General features: G+C 44.3%; 1 protein-coding gene across 5 annotated transcripts; it reads right to left on the bottom strand.

Moving 5' to 3' along the window:
- Positions 1-1,398: 1,398 nt before the first annotated feature.
- Positions 1,399-17,864, bottom strand: thrap3a (thyroid hormone receptor associated protein 3a). 5 transcript variants are annotated; one of them, XM_084444436.1, is made up of 11 exons: positions 17,310-17,864; positions 12,777-12,919; positions 8,778-9,704; positions 7,304-8,266; positions 6,805-6,980; positions 5,735-5,849; positions 5,388-5,472; positions 4,323-4,504; positions 3,990-4,167; positions 3,671-3,811; positions 1,399-3,136 (listed from the first exon to the last, which is right to left on the bottom strand). In XM_084444436.1, exons 2-11 carry the CDS (start codon positions 12,887-12,889, stop codon positions 2,876-2,878), a joined length of 3,141 nt encoding a protein of 1,046 aa, XP_084300562.1. In that variant the 5' UTR covers positions 12,890-12,919; positions 17,310-17,864; the 3' UTR covers positions 1,399-2,875. The 5 variants fall into 5 exon arrangements, with proteins under 5 accessions (XP_084300562.1, XP_084300561.1, XP_084300563.1 ...); XM_084444435.1 differs by having other exon boundaries at positions 3,671-3,814; positions 17,310-17,863; XM_084444439.1 differs by having other exon boundaries at positions 2,997-3,136; positions 3,667-3,814; positions 17,310-17,863.
- Between the last annotated feature and the right edge of the window lie 783 nt (positions 17,865-18,647).

Here is an 18,647-nt window from a genome sequence, read left to right as displayed (position 1 = left end):
CGGAGGTAGCGGTAGAGCCAGCTTTAAAGGACAATGCTCGTTTTTGACAACCTGGACCTTATTTACGACATATTATAAGACGTTTGACTCACCGAGATCACTTTGGTGTAGTTCGGAGGCATGTAGAAGAAATTTTAAATCCAGCGCAAGCCAGTATATCCATGTAATGGCGGTGGTCGGGGCACTTAGAATGCAGTTTCTAAAAATCTATTTTCTGCCGCGAAACGGTTGTTTTCATCAATCTGTCTTGATGAATCGCTAGTTGTGCTTACATAGAGCATATAGGCCTGTTGTGGTTTTTCACATGCCTCTGTAATATGATCTTTAGAAACGTCTTTAGACACGAAATAGCTTCCTCACTTGCTCCAGCATGCATGCGCACAGCGTGCTGGAGCAACGATTGCGCGCTGTGCGTATGCATGCTGGAGCAAGTGAGGAAGCTATTTCGTTTCGAAAGACGTTTCTAAAGATCATGGCATGTGAAAACCACAACAGGCCTATGTTCTATGTAAGCACAACTAGCGATTCATCAAGACAGATTGATGAAAACAACCGTTTCGCGGCAGAAAATAGATTTCATTTAGTCATTTTTTGGACTAGGATTATGCAAAATTAAAACAAAACTTATAATGAAGCCAGCTACTGTACCTGTGTGAAGGTGCTAGACATGGGATTTGGACTGGGGTGTGCGGGGGAAGAGCTTGTTGTGCACTGCACTGCCCCCCGCTGGCTGTGACCCGAAGGCGCCACCACAGAGCCAGTCAAATACATCCACCCATTCACCTGCAGTCATTTTTACCTCCGCCCCAGTGAATCACGAGCCCCCCGAACACGGCCCAGACAGACATTCACCTCCATTTGTTTTTTGGACTAGGATCACACAAAAACTACCAGACTTCTTTTCATGAAACTGAAAAAGGCGGAGGGGTGTAGCATGGGCCACTTTAGAACCCATTCAATTTAGGCGTGCACAGGGCTACGAAATGCATTCAGGGGCGGACGTCTGTGCTCTCTTCTTCTCCTTCGTTTGGGTAGGTTGGTTGATTCGACCTCTCCCCCAGGCTCAGGGCCGAGGGGCTATCCTTTTACCACCCCGAGCCTGGGTGAGGGGGTCACCTGGGCTATATATCTGGGCACACCTCCAGGAGCCACGTCACCGTTTCGTCATCCACGACTGTCAGGCCACGCAATCCATTGGGTGTCCAATATATCATGCTCTCTGAGAACCATTTCTAGTATTTCAATGCATTCTTTGTTCCTCTGTTTAATCTCACCCGATAATGTAGAGATTACAGCTCCAAACACTTTCAATACAGGTCAGAGAACTGCAACACAGGTTCAGATATAAAGGGGAAAATAAAAGAGAAACTCAATTGTAAATAAACACTCATATTGAATTATTCATCATTCACGTTTAATTTACACTCTGAGAAAGAAATTGGCAAGAGAAACATTTTCTAAAAAAGTATCTTCAACCTCATTAAATTGAACTTGAAAGTGTGAATCACGATGTCTAGACTATACTGTACAATTAAAAGCAGTGCATCCCACAGCAAGACCCAAATAGTGCAATGATATACAGAATAGAAATCTACGTTTACTTTGCTGTTAGATAGCACATCAAACATTTCATATATTTCGACCTTTTCCTTATTGTTGAAAGACTGTCTGTGCCCCAAGCGCATTATACATACAATTCCAACTACACATTAAAGACCATGGAGAAAAGTCCCCAATCAACAGAGAAAATCACTTCAAAACGTTGAATTCGCCATGAATTTGATCATGATCTTTCTTTCCCTTCACATAAGGTCAGCATTAGAAATGATTAACATGTCAACGGAGGCCTTTGCGAGAAGAATGCAGAGGCATACTTGCACATAGCTTACATCGTCAATAACTACTGTATGCTAGAGCCGTTCCAGTTTACAGCTCTGAAAAGTATGAAGGGTAAATGATTCCCAACAAATCCTAACTTCTATTGACAACCTACAATATGAAGTGTTCTCTGAATCTGTGCAGAAAGTACAGGTATTTAATAGTCTTTTGTCTACAGACCATGATGTTTTTGCTTGTAATGGCCGATCCACAGTGCAGGTCTGTAAAATATGACCTCTTATAGTTTGGTCCCATTTCTAGAGAGGGGGAATTGGCTAAATAAGAGGTTTGGCAGAGAAAAAACTGCAATTGAATGCATGAACTTGCATTATCTCCATCTGCTGGCTAAACCAAAGAAGCTGTTTAATTGCATGCCTATGTATCACTTCAGAATAAAATATATCTCTCTCTTCTATTGTACATTACTGATGTGTTTGGCCTTAACCATCAAATTCTTTAAAGTTAACGTGGGTCTGAATGGTACAAATGTAAGGCACATACTACATGCTCCTCTGCTGCTGCTCTATAAGGTGGGATATCTTTAGAAATCAAGATAAAATAGATGCTGTTACATCTAGGAACTGTAAAGTGACATCTGCCATGATATATCACAAACACTGTATATCACTGCTGTCAAACAATCGGATTGCTTGGTCTGAACTATTTGCATAAATCCACATATTGCATTGCTAAAAGTGAGCGGACATATCAAAATCAGAAGATGATTAGTATTGAATTACTGTAAACACAGCAAGTTACTGTCTAACAGCACTTGTACTACAATATAAGCAGATAGAGAACAAGCTGTACCCTGACATAAAACTGACGTAAAACTGTCAATAAAATCATGACAAAAATACCCATGATGCATTATTTTACCATGGTGTGATATCCATTTGAAAGCACTGACTGTTAATTATAGTCCATTGTATGTGACTATTATCTCCCTTGATTTAATTGTACAAGCAAAAACACAGCAGGGGTTGTGAAAGAGTATCTACTGCTCAGCGATGTCCACGTCTCCGCTGCCCGCCTCGTTGTGGTCCTGCTCTGGGTCCTCCTCCTGGGCGTCCCCTTCCTCCCCGTCGCCCTGGAACTTGTCATGGGTCCACTTGGGGCTTCTCTTGTTGTTGTTGTTGTTGTTGTTGTTGTTGGCGCCTACAGTGGCTTTCCGGAAGATGAAACGACCTCTGTTGACCCGTCCTCGTCCCCGGTTGTCCAACCAACTCGGCTCGCCTTCCCATTCCCTGTCATCATGCTGGGGGACAGAGGAGGACAGCGGTGGAGCGATTCAAACTTCCTGAAGGGTGTTTCTAAGCACACCAAATGCAAATGTGATCAATAGTGATTAAATTGGTTTGGTTGTAGGTTTACAGGTGCATCTCAGAAAGCTAGAATGTTGTGGAAAGTTCATTATTTTCCGTAATTGAATTCAAAAAGTGAAACTTTCATGTATTCTAGATCCATAACACAAAGTGAAATATTTCAAGCCTTTTTTTGTTTTAATCTTCATGATTGTACAGTATGTTCAGTATGTGCATTTATACACTCAATACTTGGTCCGGGCTCCTTTTGCAGAAATTACTGCATCAACGTGGAGCGTGGCATGGAGGCAATCAGCCTTGAAATATTTCACTTCATGTGTAATGACTCTATAATATATTCACTTTTTGAATTAAATTATGGAAAATAATGAACTTTCCACGATATTCTAATTTTCTGAGATGCACTGTATTTCATAAGAAAGAGGGAAAGAAAAGAGAACTTTTACAAAGGTGATGTACAAACCTACCAAGTAGTACCTCCTACTCTTGGGGGTAAACTCTGGGTCCCAGTCCTCATTCTTTGTGTGCATTGGCATGTTCAAAGGGTTGCCATTGGTACTGCTCCCTTGGTAGTTTCCCCTGTTCCAACCCCTTCCTCTTATTCTGAACTGCTGCAGTGAAAAAAAAACAGAAAATGACAGGTGCTAGATATGGTAACTAGGATTTCAGGTCAAATGTGACTTTCCAATAAAAATGCTCACCGACTTGGGTGCACGTTCAACTTCTTTTATCATTTAAATGCGGTAGCAAAGATGGCCGTCTGTAAAACGAGCACAGCTGACTTACAAGTCCTCCGCGTGGTCTTCCCCTCTCCATTGGATCGACGTAGTCCCTGGGCCCCAGCCGGGCCCTGTCGAAGCCCTCCTCTTTGAGCTCTGGCTCTTCCCGGGGACGGTCTCCCCCCCTGTGAGATTCAGACGACGAAGAGGAAGAGCGAGAACGAGAATGCGTCTTCTTACATTTCCTAGGGGGAGAGGTGCAGGGAGCAGGGACAACCCCCCGTGGATAGGTTAGTTGAAGGCTATTGACTTTCAGCTACCAAAGATATGCCACCTGCCCCAGACAGAGAGTTAGAAAGAACACAATCATGCCACTTGTGAATTGTGCCGGAGGACATACTTTGACTTCTTGTGGTGCTTGGAGGAGACGTCAGCAGATCTTTCCCTGCTAGGTTCTGGAGAGTCTCCTGGATCCCTCTCCCCATCCCATTTATAATCTCTCTCTCGGGTGGAGCATTTTTTACGCCACTCAATATCCAGACGGAGGTCATTTGAGTCTCCCTTCCCCTTTTGACCTTCATCCTGTGCGGGTAAAGACAAAACACAAGGCCGTGGACAGACATTGGGTTAGCGTGTCGGTGCCGTCAGTCCACTGTCCAGCCTGTTTGCATTAACTGTGTGAGAACGGTCAGCAGGGCTGCAAAACCAAACTCAAACCAAAAAAAACTCTCCAAACTGCCATTTTAACGGTTACCGGGACACAGTAGTTTGATCGACATTACGGAGAGCAGAGCACTATGGAAATGAGTTTTCCAGGTCTGCATCTCACAATGTTTAACAGCTACGACAAATTCAGACATAATGTGGTCAGAAGCTACTAAAAGCGTATTTATTTTGCATTCGCTTTTACATTATTTTAAAGCCCTCTCATTGAAGGTGGAGGCGGAGCCATATTTCCTTTTGAAGAGACCGTTTCCATGCGGAAAAATGACGGATATGAGATCCCTTTCCAAACAGGTCTCTGTAGACTTCAGCAATAACGAACACTACAGGAAGGTCTATACACAGTACAACAGGTCTTGCTTTGGACTATTTTTCCCTTGTTTGTCGAAGAAGAATACTTACTATGACATTTGCTTAGAGTCCTTTCAATGGCTTGTGCACAGGAGCAATAGGCCGATTCCATTTCTGACCCCTCACGTTTTTCGACTCAATGGTCTTGGGCAGGCTTGTGCTGTACCCACAGTTTAACCGACCCACCATAGGTGGAGGGTGGTATATAACACACACACACTGAATGCGCCTTGTTCTGCTTTTGCTTTTCTTAGACTTTATGCATCTCCCTTCAAGGAAAAGCACAGGCTTAGAGAGAGAACGCAGTCTAAAAGGCAGCTGGCTGGCTCACTCGCTCGCTGTCGTTTGTTTGTTTTCCAATATACTTCATATTTTCAAAATGTTCAGTCACCTTGTAACTGCCATCCCCGGAGCTTTTCGTCCCTTCAAAAAGCTGAGAGTGTTTCTTAAAAGCACTCGGAGAAACATCAATTCTCCTGCAAGACAGAAATATACATACAGGTATGAGGCAAAAAAAAGGAGAAATACCGGTCTGGTGTCACACAGCCGAGGTGCAGTGAAACGAGGACTGGAATGAATACAACGCAAGTACAGGAAAGAGATTTAGAGGAAACGGTACCACTGTGAAAGCAAGAGACCTGATGCACCTGTTGAACAAGGAAAATACCTGGAAGCTGAAATGACAGGTGAAGCCACAGCACAAGGAGGGTGAGAGGGTCACTCAATAGGCCACTTTACCTGTGTATTTCCGGACTCTTTCTTGGCTTGGTCATTTCGTTTGCTGCTGCTGCTCTTCTTTGGTACATGGCAAATCGCTCATTTAGAGTCATTCCAGACGCTGGAAAGTGCTGTGCTGTAATCAATAGGAATAAAGCCTTGAGTTATTGAAAATACATCACTGTGCTAGGTGTTAAAGGAGTAGTAAAGGGGAAAATCATGTTTAGCCCTGTTTTAAGGTTACTTATGATCATATACAATGGTTCAGATCAAAAAGTTGACAAAACTAGCACTTTTGAGAAAGTCTGATAATTGCTCTACCACCGTTTTGGTCATACAATGGATGTGGGTGGGCACCTTGAAAAATCATTAAAAAAAACATGTTAAACTCTCAATTTCAAAGACAAGAAACTCACCGAGGTGTTAGTTGGCGTTCTGACATATAATTCGCCATAAAGTAAGATAGTTCATCTGGAAATGCTTTTTTAAATATTTAGCATAGAACTATTTAGCCGCAGCACATACGTGTGTAAACTTCCGCAAACTAGGTAGCCTAGAAACATAAACAATAACAATAGCTACCGTAAGTAGTGCCGCTTCCTGAATCCCCTCTGCGGATTGATCTACACATCTACAACGGTCGCTTCAATACAAGTCAATGGATTTCATAAAATTATCTATAAAACTCTACAGGATTCATACTTTGCAGCGAATTTGATGTCAGAACACCAACGGAAACCAATTACCCGCTCGGTGAGCTTCTTGTCTTTGAAATCGAGAGTTCAACATGTTTTTGAATGATTTTTCAAGGTGCCCACCCACATCCATTGTATGACCTAAACGGTGGTAGAGCAATTATCAACTTTCTCAAAAGTGCTAGTTTTGTCAACGTTTTGATCTGAACCATTGTATATGATCATAAGTAACCTCAAAACAGGGCTAAACATGATTTTCCCTTTACTACTCCTTTAATACGGCCTCTCCAGCTACTTTTGGTGTCAATGAAATCTGTGCAGCTGTTAGAGGAGGGGCTTAGAGCAGACAGGTACCGGACATATATGTGTTGTGAAGGGTCCAGAGGGAGAAGTCACCTTTGACGTGGTGTACGATGGTGACAATGTGCTGAGCAAACAGCTCTGAGGGACTCTTGGGGAGGTGCTGGGTGGCCTGGACATGCTGAAAGATTGAGCGGAACTCCTGCTCCTTTTTAGAGGGATGAACCAGATCCCGAGAAGACCAGCGCTCATCGGTCAAGACCTCCGAGGAGCTGGGGGACGAGACACAGCAACGACAAAGTCATCAGATGTTTCACCTTTGACCCTCTTGTTGTTCTCATTTAGGCAATGATAAACAAAGAACACAAAATATCTTGAAAAAAGCGATCTTGAAAAACTAAACACAACCGTTTGAATATACTGCAAGAGGCGGTTGTTTCATCAGCATCTCCAGGCTGTTTCATTTATTTTGATAAAGGTCAGTGCTTCAGAAAGCTATCACTCCTTTTGCTATCGAAACAGGGCCTTGAGACAAGTCAAAGTAATGACTGCCTGTATCTGAATCAACATAACGTAACCACTGCATGGTGCTCACCTTGCCATGTCATCCCTAAGAGAATCCAATCTGACATTGAACTCTCCTTTTTTCCCAGAAGCCTTCTCCCTCTCAGAGTTTCTCTTGGGTGGCGGTGAGGGGGACGGGCTAGACACCTGAGCTTTCTCCTTCCTCCTCTCTCTGCTGCTTTTCTCTGGAGAGCGGCCACCGAACATGCCTGCCATCCCTCTCTTGGCCAGGGCTGCAGCGATGGCCGCTGCCTTGTCATGCCTCTGGCTGCGGTATAGTTCCTCAGCCATGGCTTCAAGGTCATCGTCTTTGACCGCCTGTATGTAAGCCAAATCCTCCCACTTGCCAAAGCGCTCTTCGAATAGCTCTCGGGCAGAGAGGGCGACGTTACTCTTCGGCTTGGGGTCCTCATTCGTCGCGTCCCAGTCTCGGCGGGGGGCCTTGGGACGGGGTTTGGAGACCCTCTCCTGCTTCTCTTCCTCTCCATCTTCACAGAAAGGAGAGGTGCGCAGAAGGCTATTCAGTGACACACTGTCGTCACAATTCTCCTTGAACTTATACTTCTCTTTGTCCCCCTTAGTACTGTCCGTCCCTTTGGGTGCCCTGGGGCCGGACACTTTGTCAAAGATGCCCTCGGGTGACTTGCCATTGCCTCCCTTAGTAACGTCCGTCCCTTTGGGTGCCCTGGGGCCGGACACTTTGTCAAAGATGCCCTCGGGTGACTTGCCATTGCCTCCCTTAGTAACGTCCGTCCCTTTGGGTGCCCTGGGGCCGGACACTTTGTCAAAGATGCCCTCGGGTGACTTGCCATTGCCTCCCTTAGTAACGTCCGTCCCTTTGGGTGCCCTGGGGCCGGACACTTTGTCAAAGATGCCCTCGGGTGACTTGCCATTGCCTTTCTCCTGCTGCTCCCCATCCAAACCATTTGACTCTATGTCTCTGCCATTCTCCCGGGCAGATTGCTTTTTCTTATTATTATGCTCCTCCAAGAACCTGGAGAAATACACAAAAAAAGCAGCTGTTATTCACTATAATTGTTTAATCAATCAAGCTTGACGTTTTAGTATTTCGGTATCTCCATAGGGTCTGTGTGAGAAATAAGAATATGTCTAATTATACTAGGTGTGTAACTAACCAATTGTGGCTTTTACTGTATACTGGGTGGCTTGTTGGAAAGACTGGCTGTGAAAACTCATCCAAAAATTCCCAAGAGCACTTTCTGCCTTCTCAACTTACAGAACACTGTTAGACCCTGCTATGACTACCGTCAGGGCAGCGAGGGCTGAGGGCCAAGGCAGAAATACCACAGGGAGTTATTCTCTGTGGTTTAGACTATGTGAAAATGGGGGAGGGAAGGGAAGGGAGTTCTGAGAGCAAACCAAAGAACCGAAGCACAGGACATGCAAAAGCCATTAAGAATAAGCTTGAATAAGAATAAGCTCGATTACGAAATGACAAAACGTGTGTATTAAAAAAGAGCAAAGAAGCACAGTATTGAGCTTACTTTTTGAAGGCAGTGGAGATTGCTTCTTTATCTGCCAGGCTGTCATCTTTAGAGAAGAAGCCAAAGCCGGAAAACACCGGTGTGGGGCTTTTCTGAGAAGGGCTCTTGGTGGAGGGTGCACCTCCCACTGGCTGTCTTGAGGCAGCGCCGTTACCAGTAGCATTAGAGCAATTAGGGGTGGGGCTGGCAGTCGGCGTGGCCTGACCAACGATGACAGCCGAACGCACCTGAGAACCGTCCCTCTTGGGGCTGGTGATGTAGTCCGTCACCTGTAGCCAGTCACCCCCAGCCTGGCTACCGCCTGAGCCCTCGTCAGCCCCTCCAGACGCCACTGTAAGCTCCAAGACCTCCCCATCTCCCCCTCCTCCTCCTCCTCCTCCTCCCTTCTGGACCTCCTTGGAGGCCGAGCGTTCCTCTTTCACATCCTTGGTGCTCTGCTTGGCCGAGCCGGGGGCCGATTTACGTTTGGGAGAGGAGGAGCGGGAGGAGCTGGGAGAGCGGCGGGAGCGCTTCGACCGGGGCGAGGAGGAGCGGTCCGAGTGGCGCGAGTGACTGTGGGAGCGAGGGCTACCTGAGCGTTTTTTGGGGGTACGAGAGCGCCCCCTTCTGGGACTGTGGGGGTAGTGTTGTTGCTGCTGCAGCTGCTGCTGTTGTTGCTGCTGCTGCTGGGGGTGCTGTCTGTAGTTCTGCCAGTTGTTGGGGCGGTAGTTGTTGTTGTTGTTGTTGTTGTAGCCCCCTCCCCTGCCCCGCTGGAAGCGCCCCCGTGGGAAGAAGCCCCGCCCTCGGCCTCTAAAATAGTATGGCCTCCGGAAGCCTCGGTGGTAGCCCCGGAATTCGCGGTTGTTCTGATACTCCCTCGGGTAATTCCTCTCCCGGTTGTGGGACGGAGAATGGGATCTGGAGCGGGACCGGGAGCGAGACCTAGAACTATGGAAGACAGAGAGAGAGAGAGAGAGAGAGAGACAGAGAGAGAGAGAAAGAGAGGAAGAGAGGGAGAGAGAGACGGAGAGAGAGAGAGGGAGATATAGAGAGGGAGTGAGAGATAGAGAAAGAGGGAGAGAGAGAGAGGGATAGAGAGAGAGAGAGGGAGATAGAGAGAGAGGGGGAGAGGGAGAGAAAGAGAGAGAGGGAGGGAGAGAGAGAGGGAGGGAGGGAGAAAAAGAGAGGGAGGGAGAGAGAGGGAGGGAGGGAGAGAGAGGGAGGAGAGAGAGAGAAAGAGCGAGAGGGAGGGAGAGAGAGAGAGGGAGAGAGCGGTCTAATTATACTATTTGAGAAAAGACAACAAGCACTTTCATCAAGACTGTAAACAATATGCATGAGCAGACTCTTTAATATTTAATATTATATTTCAATATTTAGATATTTTAAGGTTACATATTAGTTTGTCTGAGTTTAAAATATCTTACCAAGTTTAAGTGACATAACAAAACACAAATGTTTGCTGCCATCTACAGGGAGGTTCTGCAAAATACATGACAATCCCCTAACACCTGACACATATCACTGTATAATATAAGTTGTCATATTTACAAGCTGTGAGTGGAGTGAAAACAGGAGTGATGGAGGAAAACAGACTCAGGACAGGCTCAGCACAGGGTTGCGATACCCACTCTGTCCACATGATGGCGCTAGAGCACCACTAAGGTACTCTCAAGGCACATCCAAGCTGAGGTGGTTTGGCCAGTAGCTCCAGTTTCTAAACACTATTCACCAAACGTGTTAAGATAATTTAATCAACATACAGTAGATGCTTGCACCGAGCAAAAACATTTCACTAAATGTTCATAGTGTATCTTTTTGGGTGTTGGTAGGATACAACATTAAATACAGTTTGTTACTTAAAACTGTAAATCCAGGAGAAAACTATGACAATAACATTGAGATGATTCCGTATATAACATTTAAAGTCATTATAACTGCTCGAATTCATAGAAGCGAAGATCTCAATGCAGACAAAGATCAACACCGCACCGATAACAATGGGAAGACCACACTCAGCAGAAATTACAGAGACTACATCATGTTAAACACAATTCATAACCAAGTCCCACAAAAAACAACCTAGACAGGACAGACGAGCTTCATACAGTAAGTAAAACTGAGGTGCTCAACTAAGCATTGCTGTACTCACCCAGTGTGTTTTTTCATTGGAATAAAGAGTGAGCAGAGAAGACAGTGTGCCGAGCAGCATTGCACGCTCACATTGAGAGCTACAGAGACCCTGCATCTGAAGCCCAGCGCTAGTGGAAAGAGGTAGTCACATAAGCCATATGGGAAAAATTTCAACTCTAATCCTTCGAAGAAAAAAAAGGGGGGAGTTCAGCTTGGTGGCCCGCCTGCCCAGAAACCGTGGCGGGTGATTCAGTAAGACAACTACAGGGATTTAATACATCTAAAACAATTTTGAGGGACAAAATATGTGATTTTTTTGTATTTGTTGTGGTATAGTAGTCTACTGTACTTGCAGTGCCTTTGGTGAACTACTTCAACAAATACTTTCTGTTGCCATGATAGATGCCATGATGGATCACATGTAAATGTGTATATTAACATGATTCCCCCCCGGAGATGAATAAACCTCTACCTACCTATTTAAGTGAAAAAAGTACCTACCTACTGTACCTACCTACCTTTCGGAAAGTCATTATTCCATGCATTGATTGGCCTACACAGGTCTGGTATTAATTACCATACTCAATTAATTTCTCATTCTTGGATCACAGCTCTTACACTTGAGTCCCATGCCATTTAGAGCCACTCCCAGGAAAAGATCAGCCACGCCATTGCCAGAATCCAGTTGCGGCATCACACTGAGACCGAGCAACATCCTAATCAACAGACAACATAGGAATTTCCATTTGGGCTCCACAACACAATAACAAGTGTGCAAGCAATTGGTAGCTCTACTGTAGATGGCTTTCATGTTGGGGGGAGGTAACGTGGAATTCCAATAGCTCAGCAATGCAACGAATTTGAAATCATCACAGCTGCTCCTTCCTACACACATCAATTTCCTTTGAGCAAAGTGCTCCAGATGTTGGTCAGGACCCTGGGTCTGCTACGGCTTCTGCTAGGACTATGAGCCAGTGCATATAAGCACTAACTCCATAATGCTGAGGCAGGAAAGACATGGTTTATGAGCAGGAAATCAAAAATGATGTGCTTAAGTGTGACTATAAGCCTTCCTCTCCAACCTCAATGACATTGTGTGCAGTGAAAATCGGGAACACACATTATGGAACATGGACTAAGCTCAAAAATAACCCAGATATTTACAGAAAAAGGGTCAGTTAAAATATAAGGTCAAAGTTCAAGTTCAATTTCAGAGGTTTTGCTACAAGGAACCCCTGGTTTACATCGTGGTAGCAACAGGTCTATAAATGCACAACCGCAAGGGTACCAATGTAAACATGTGTAACAGTTGCACATGTCTGCAGCATACTGTAGCACATGTCATGCATGGGGATCATATGAGTCATACTGTGTACAGAGGTTCAATCGGTGAAGAGTGTTTATGTTTGAAACACTTCCCTCCAAGCCCTGGCACTCCTCCTATTCCACATGGCAACAACCTTTGTTGGGGTCAGTCATATCTGACAATCAACTTGAAGAGTACCTGTCAAGACTCAGTTAGCAGTTACCCTTATCTTGGTTCAATTGGTCTGGTCTGACAGAGCAATGTGTAGAATGCGTGGGCTGTTTATGGCTTTCCATACCAGAACACGGGACAGAAATAACCTAGCTAAAAAAGGTGGTGCCTCCACCAATCAGATTTGTCGTGCTTGTTACAAAACCTCTCCTCTCAACAAAAAAAAAATCATGGCATTTCTGATGGTTTCATTCAGGTCAACTAAATTAAATCCAAAGAAAAGCAGGCATACTTTATATCTTAATCCTCCTGAGCATTGATTACACTCACAGAAACCTACAGTAGTTCATACCACTGTCCTGATGACTCCTCTTCCTGGGAACAGAGATGAGCGAGAGATTGAGATCTACCTGTGGCGATACTTCTTCCTCGACCGGGATCTGGAGCGACTGCTGGAGCGCGAGAGAGATCTTGACTTGGACTTGGAGCGAGACTTGGAGGCTGACTTCGGCGTCTTGGACATCACTGCAGGTTCCTGATGTCAGACGACAGCCTGGAAGACAAACAGACAAAGATCCGTCACTGAGCAGCTACTCAAATGCAAGATTCACTTTATAGATTCTGAGAAAAGCCTGATACATTACGCATAAGCATTAAATCACCTCAACCTGTCCAATCTCTTTGGTATCAACAAGAAACAGAAGGCCAGACGCCCACACCATACTTCAAGAAAAGCCTGTTCTGTAAAGAAGCTTCAAGAGTTCAGAGCGGCCTTACACTGTCAGAAAACTATATAGCAGTAGGCTATACAGATGTTTTATCGACTCAGCAAAGGTTACCAGTAAGCCCCATAACGTGTGCTGCATCTATCAAAGACAGTTCTATGCCAGCACCTAGGTCGGAACATCTGCAAATCACCTATAATCCACCAAACCTGTCAACTTTTTATTTATTGTGCTAGCCAAAAATAGTTGATGATAATGCCTTTAGCTTCTCCTAAGATAACCAGTCCTGAAGCAGGCCCAGATGTATGCCCTGCAGCAGGCCCCGTAGACAAACGAGAAAAGAAATTAGCCTTCAATTGTGGGCCGCTTCAATGTTATCGTCATCACTTTTAATTAGGCAAAGGACAAGCCTCTTTCTTGAAATGACAGTGTATATTACACCAAACAGACCACCCACAGTGCGCATCATTACACACATCCTTCATGCCACCTATTCATTATTGGACTACGTCAGAGTTTATAGCTACAGTACATGCCAGACTATGTTGAGTGAGAAAGACTTACACGAAAGAGAGTCCAGTAGAGACAGATACAGAATATTAAGACAGGAGTTAGAGATGGTTTTAATGTGAAGTCATCCTTGAGGTAAGGATGAGAGGCATGATTTATGTTGAGTATAAAGGAGAAAACGCACACTCTTGGAGAGGTGCCGGTAACGGGTGAGTGTACTAGAAAGGGAGAAGAAGCCTAGGCATGATTTATGTTGCGTGCATTTATAAAACATTAAAAAGGCTAACGCTAGACATGATGTAACAGACGAGGACAAGGGAACATTTACCGGAACATTTACACCATTACGTTACAAGACATTATTGAGGTTTTTGCACAACTGTTGCTGCCAATTGTCACCAGAGTAGAATAGACCGCAAGCATATCTACACACATTACATTGGTTTAGCTGTGCTGTTGCTTTAGCCGGCCCCAAGACCACGCATTTGCATTAGTGCCTGCACTCTATGCTGTGGTTAGTTTGCATTTAATCATTTACATTATAGACATGACAGCAGCAGGAAAATGTACAACGTGTACATTGTTTATTCTCCAGCTGATATGTCTACAATGTAAATTATGCCATTTCTATGACGTTAAAGGAAACTAAGCACTGGCTGTAGAGCAGCCATTCATGCAAAGATAATTGTACATGTATGAATGGGTGTGCTACATTTCCATGTTGATTAGAAAATTGTGATTGAAAACAAAATAAATTAAGAGAAGTCGAAAAATCATGTATATTTCAAGGATTGTTATTAAGGATTATTATTATATGCTAATGAAACATCAGAGGAGGCATCCTGACCTTTCTGCAGACTATGCCATTTACTGTAGACTAAATACAAGGAATCGAATAATCGATTTTTAATTGCGGGAGGCATCTATGGGACCAATCGAGAAATAAATGGTAGACTAAACATTAGGATGACTTCAAGACTATAGCACTGGTGTTGCACGGCAGCATGGTGGATGGACCCAGTCCCGGTGTATCCCTGCTACTATTTTGAGAGTATTGAAATGGATCCCCCCTCCTCCTCTTGGTCCTCCTCTATGAAGCGCCGTCTGTTGCGACCGCTTGTTGTTTTTGGCTTTTGGCGTGAGTAATTTCCTGAAAGCATTAACTGAGAAGACTTCTTTTGTTTGGTGAGCACATTTTCAAGGACGGCTTTCGAAGGTGCTCCTTGCCCACATTTGGAAATGTAAAGAAACTAGAATATTGGTGAAAAAAAGGCGATGACTATATTGTTCTATTGAAGTCTTCGACTGTATTTCTCTGCTTTTCAGAAGGCCCTTGTATCAATCATGCAACAGACGAAAGTGATAAATGTTTGAATCTGTAAAGTGTTAGACAATACCAAAAAGCAGTTGGAAGCATTACGCACATCTGTTCTGTGCTCTCAGGTTTTCCCCCAATCCAGTTTCATATAGGCTAGCTGAAATACAACTTTCTAAACCCCTCAAATACTCATGAAAGTCAACTGTAAACAAATAACAGCCAGCAATACAGTTAATCTTCCAGGCTTCTCCTGTATAACACTTCTATATGTTGAGAAGCTCTCCATTAATTATCTGTGACTGGTTTATCTTACTAAGAAAACTTAGGATGAGGGCAGCAAATTCCCAGCATAGTTAACATAATAGGTAATACGTGTTGGTGAAAGAGGTGGTGGGATCCATTTCAGAGCGCGGTCCTGTAACTCTGAAGTCCAAATTAATAACCAGACACAGCTGCTGTCTCCGCTGTGCAGTAGGCTGATCACTAGGATTTAAACTCTAAGACTGTGACAAGCATATAGTGTAATCATTCACACACACACACACACACACACACACACACACACACACACACACACATACACCCCTACATGGTTAGCCTTGGAGCAGAGAGGGACAGCTGTTCAGGCCTCATCACCTGCTTCTTTCATTTTCAGGGCAATAATGGCTGTGTGGACAGTGACCAGGCAACTGGATACAGAGTTTAAAAAGACAGCATGTTCAATCAACTGTTCTGAGTCTGAGAGGTCTCAGAAGCAGCTGCTTCAGTATCTGTATGAACCACTGAGACGACATCTCCCGCAGGAAGCGCCACTGCACCTGTCACCTGCACTGTCTCTGGTAACCAAAACGTGGCAAAATGCTGGCATCAAGATTTCCCTTAAAACGTTGCTTTATTGACGTGGTTTGTGGTTGACCAAGCCAATAGAGAGCTGTTGAAGTCAAAGTGAATTGTGCAGCTTCCTTGTAGGAAGTACTATCACAATAAACTGGTTCCACTGCAGCTGACTCAATGACAGTCAGACCTTCTCTCATTTCATGTGGGACTATTGTTGATGATACTTAAAAAATAAATAAATAAAAAGTCCAGACACAACTATGACGAGTTGACAGACGTAAACTATACAGAGAGAACTGGAGGGAGCAAAGTATCCACATCATCTGCCATCAGTGCAAGTTCAGCGTCAGTGAGGTGCAACATCTGTGATGTGCTCTCAGTAGAGTGAGCACCATGCAGATGATCCCTGTCCCTGAAACACTTTTTCCTTCCCAAAACTGAAATGCACATCACCACAAATAGTAGCCTACTCGGTGAATCTATAGGTTTTCAACTTACATGGTTACCGCAGTCCTGAAAAAAGCGCCACAGTGAGCGACATCCTCAAATTGTGTAGACAGACACGCTTCTCAGCTTTCTGTCAACGCTGCATTTGTGGGCCTCTGCTAATGCTCTGTACCTAGAGAGAAGTCCTCGTCTAAAGGTCCTCTCTATTTTGGTCGGTTGCGAACAGCCTGGCAAATGGAAGGCGATCATTCTTTATTTCATCAAACAAGGACTGATCATACATGCCGTATGGATTATTTTGGGAGTGTGTGTGTGTGTGTGTGTGAGAGAGAGAGAGAGAGAGAGAGAGAGAGAGAGAGAGAGAGAGAGAAAGAGCGTGTGTGTGTGTGTGAGCTGTCAAATTTGCAAATAATATACCTTTCCTATACTTCCCTTTTGGGTATAGGCACAAGGTGTTACCTATTGTAATGCGAGGGACTGATGAGTACACCAGAGAGTGACAGACACAGGATGAGCTGTGGACCCCATTCATACCCATACTGTAGTATTGGGGTGTGGTGGTGACTAAAGACGTGGGTATACTGTAGCAGAAATGTTAGTTTTTACATTAGTGGTGTTTAAAGAGGTGGGTATACTGTGGGTCCATGGATAAAGAAGTGAGTATATTCCATATACTTCCGTATACCCTCTATACCCACTGAGTTGTATAGGCTGCATACCTGTAGACTTCACCTTGACCTACTGTAGGCATATATCTCTTCCATTTTACATTGATTTGCATTAAGCCATAGCCTTTTTGTAGTGAAAGTACAGCTGTTTTGTTCACACACTTAAGTCTAGCACCAGGATGTTAGTGATTGATGGCAAGATCCCTGCCCATCATAAGTAATGGGGAAATGAACAGATAGGTTACTGGGCTGGCGTGATTCAAGCACCATGTTGCACTTTTACATTATCAAGATACACAGCTAGTTTGCAGATGACAAAATGGCATTTAATGTTACTACCCGCGTGCTCATAGCCACCACTACCCATCCCATTCAGGAGGTCATGTCATAGGTCCGCTATAACATGATGTGAGTCTATTCTTGATGTGATGGTCTTACCTTTCTGTGTTACAGTAGGCTATATGATCAGAATCCTCTTGTGGCTCCGGTCCGGACCCGATTAACTTGGATGGGTGAAACCGCCTCCGTTGCTGTCACCGAGTCGGTGTCAGTAAAATGTTCTGCGACGATGGGTCGCAATCCAAGCTAACTGAGCTTTAAATCAGAATAATGAAAAAACGCGGAGCAGTGTCTTTCGTATTCATCTCCCAACGCAAGCGCAAATGTGGCATTCTGTGCTCCCGGGTGATGAATTCAAAGCGGTGAAACTCACCAGTGGTCGCAATTGCTTTGCAAAATCCCACTGGATGAGTGTGTTCCGTACTGTAGCAGTCTACCACATGAGCCTCAAATTGAACCAAGGGGGTGTGACAGCGACTGCTCAGTAAATGCCGTGCAATGCACGTGTGAGGTAAGGTCAAATTTCCTTCCTCCCCTCCCTGTCGTCAAACGCGTTTTAGGAGATAGCCTAGAGGGTTTCTCAAGAGCGGAAAAAAACAGAGCAGAGATTTTAACAAAATTTCGCTGCGACTGTTTCGGCTGTACACGGCTGTTTTAGTCGCATATTCTCAGCTATTTCTTAAATAGCCATAGGCTACTGTAGCCTACAGTAGGCCAACGTGGGATAAACTTAATTCAGTCTCGAAACATTCATTCATTCATTCACAGACGGGGTATGGACCAAAAGTCAACTGACAGTTCAGGGACTGGGGTTACAGAGTTGCCTTGAGCTTTGTATTTGCAAGGCAAATAAATATGTGACTGCCACCAGAGGTTTGGTCCTGATGCCTGACAAGGTTATTTTCAGATTTTTTTTAATTTTTGAACAGATTATGAAAGTGTAAATTGTAAACTTCCAAATTATGTCGGCCTACCAGGCATTGAAATCTGCAAATAGTTGAAGAAGATATGCTTCTGTGAATGTTGGTACAACTGAAATCAGAGAAAAAGGGCCTCAAAGATTCGAGCTCTTCACACCTCTGGTGTTCGTCACATTGAGTGGGGTCTTCCCAACTTCAATTGTCATATAATATGAAAAAAAGGAAAATAAGTATTTTTCCTTTTTTGAGGATTACAGACATCAGGACCAGACCTTCGTACACATCTGTGCGTCGTTAAAATAACTACAGAGAAGAAAGCATATTTTGCCCCTGCTGGGTCAGTTTAGGATACATCACAAATGAAAGCAATTAGGGACCCATCTTCCCGGGGAAAATGCCCTAAAACAACAAATTGCATTATGAACAAGGGCCCTTATTAGCCTACTAAAGACCATGCTTGCACTAAGATCAGCGACGCCGGCTAGGATAAACGTCATAGCAGCCAGACCTTTCCATA

Source organism: Borostomias antarcticus, assembly GCF_949987555.1.
Source record: "Borostomias antarcticus genome assembly, chromosome: 10".
Taxonomy (NCBI): domain Eukaryota; kingdom Metazoa; phylum Chordata; class Actinopteri; order Stomiiformes; family Stomiidae; genus Borostomias; species Borostomias antarcticus.
Note: the sequence above shows the minus strand (reverse complement) of the source record. Positions and strands in the feature narration are given on the sequence as shown.

Excerpts from the sequence above, each read along its gene's own strand:
- thrap3a (XM_084444435.1), bottom strand. The coding sequence starts at position 12,889 with ATGTCCAAGACGCCGAAGTCAGCCTCCAAGTCTCGCTCCAAGTCCAAG. Across the intron at positions 6,981-7,303 it reads CTTAGGGATGACATGGCAAG|CTCCTCGGAGGTCTTGACCG; the intron begins GTGAGCACCATG and ends CTCGTCCCCCAG. Across the intron at positions 3,815-3,989 it reads GAAGACCACGCGGAGGACTT|CAGTTCAGAATAAGAGGAAG; the intron begins GTAAGTCAGCTG and ends TTTTCACTGCAG.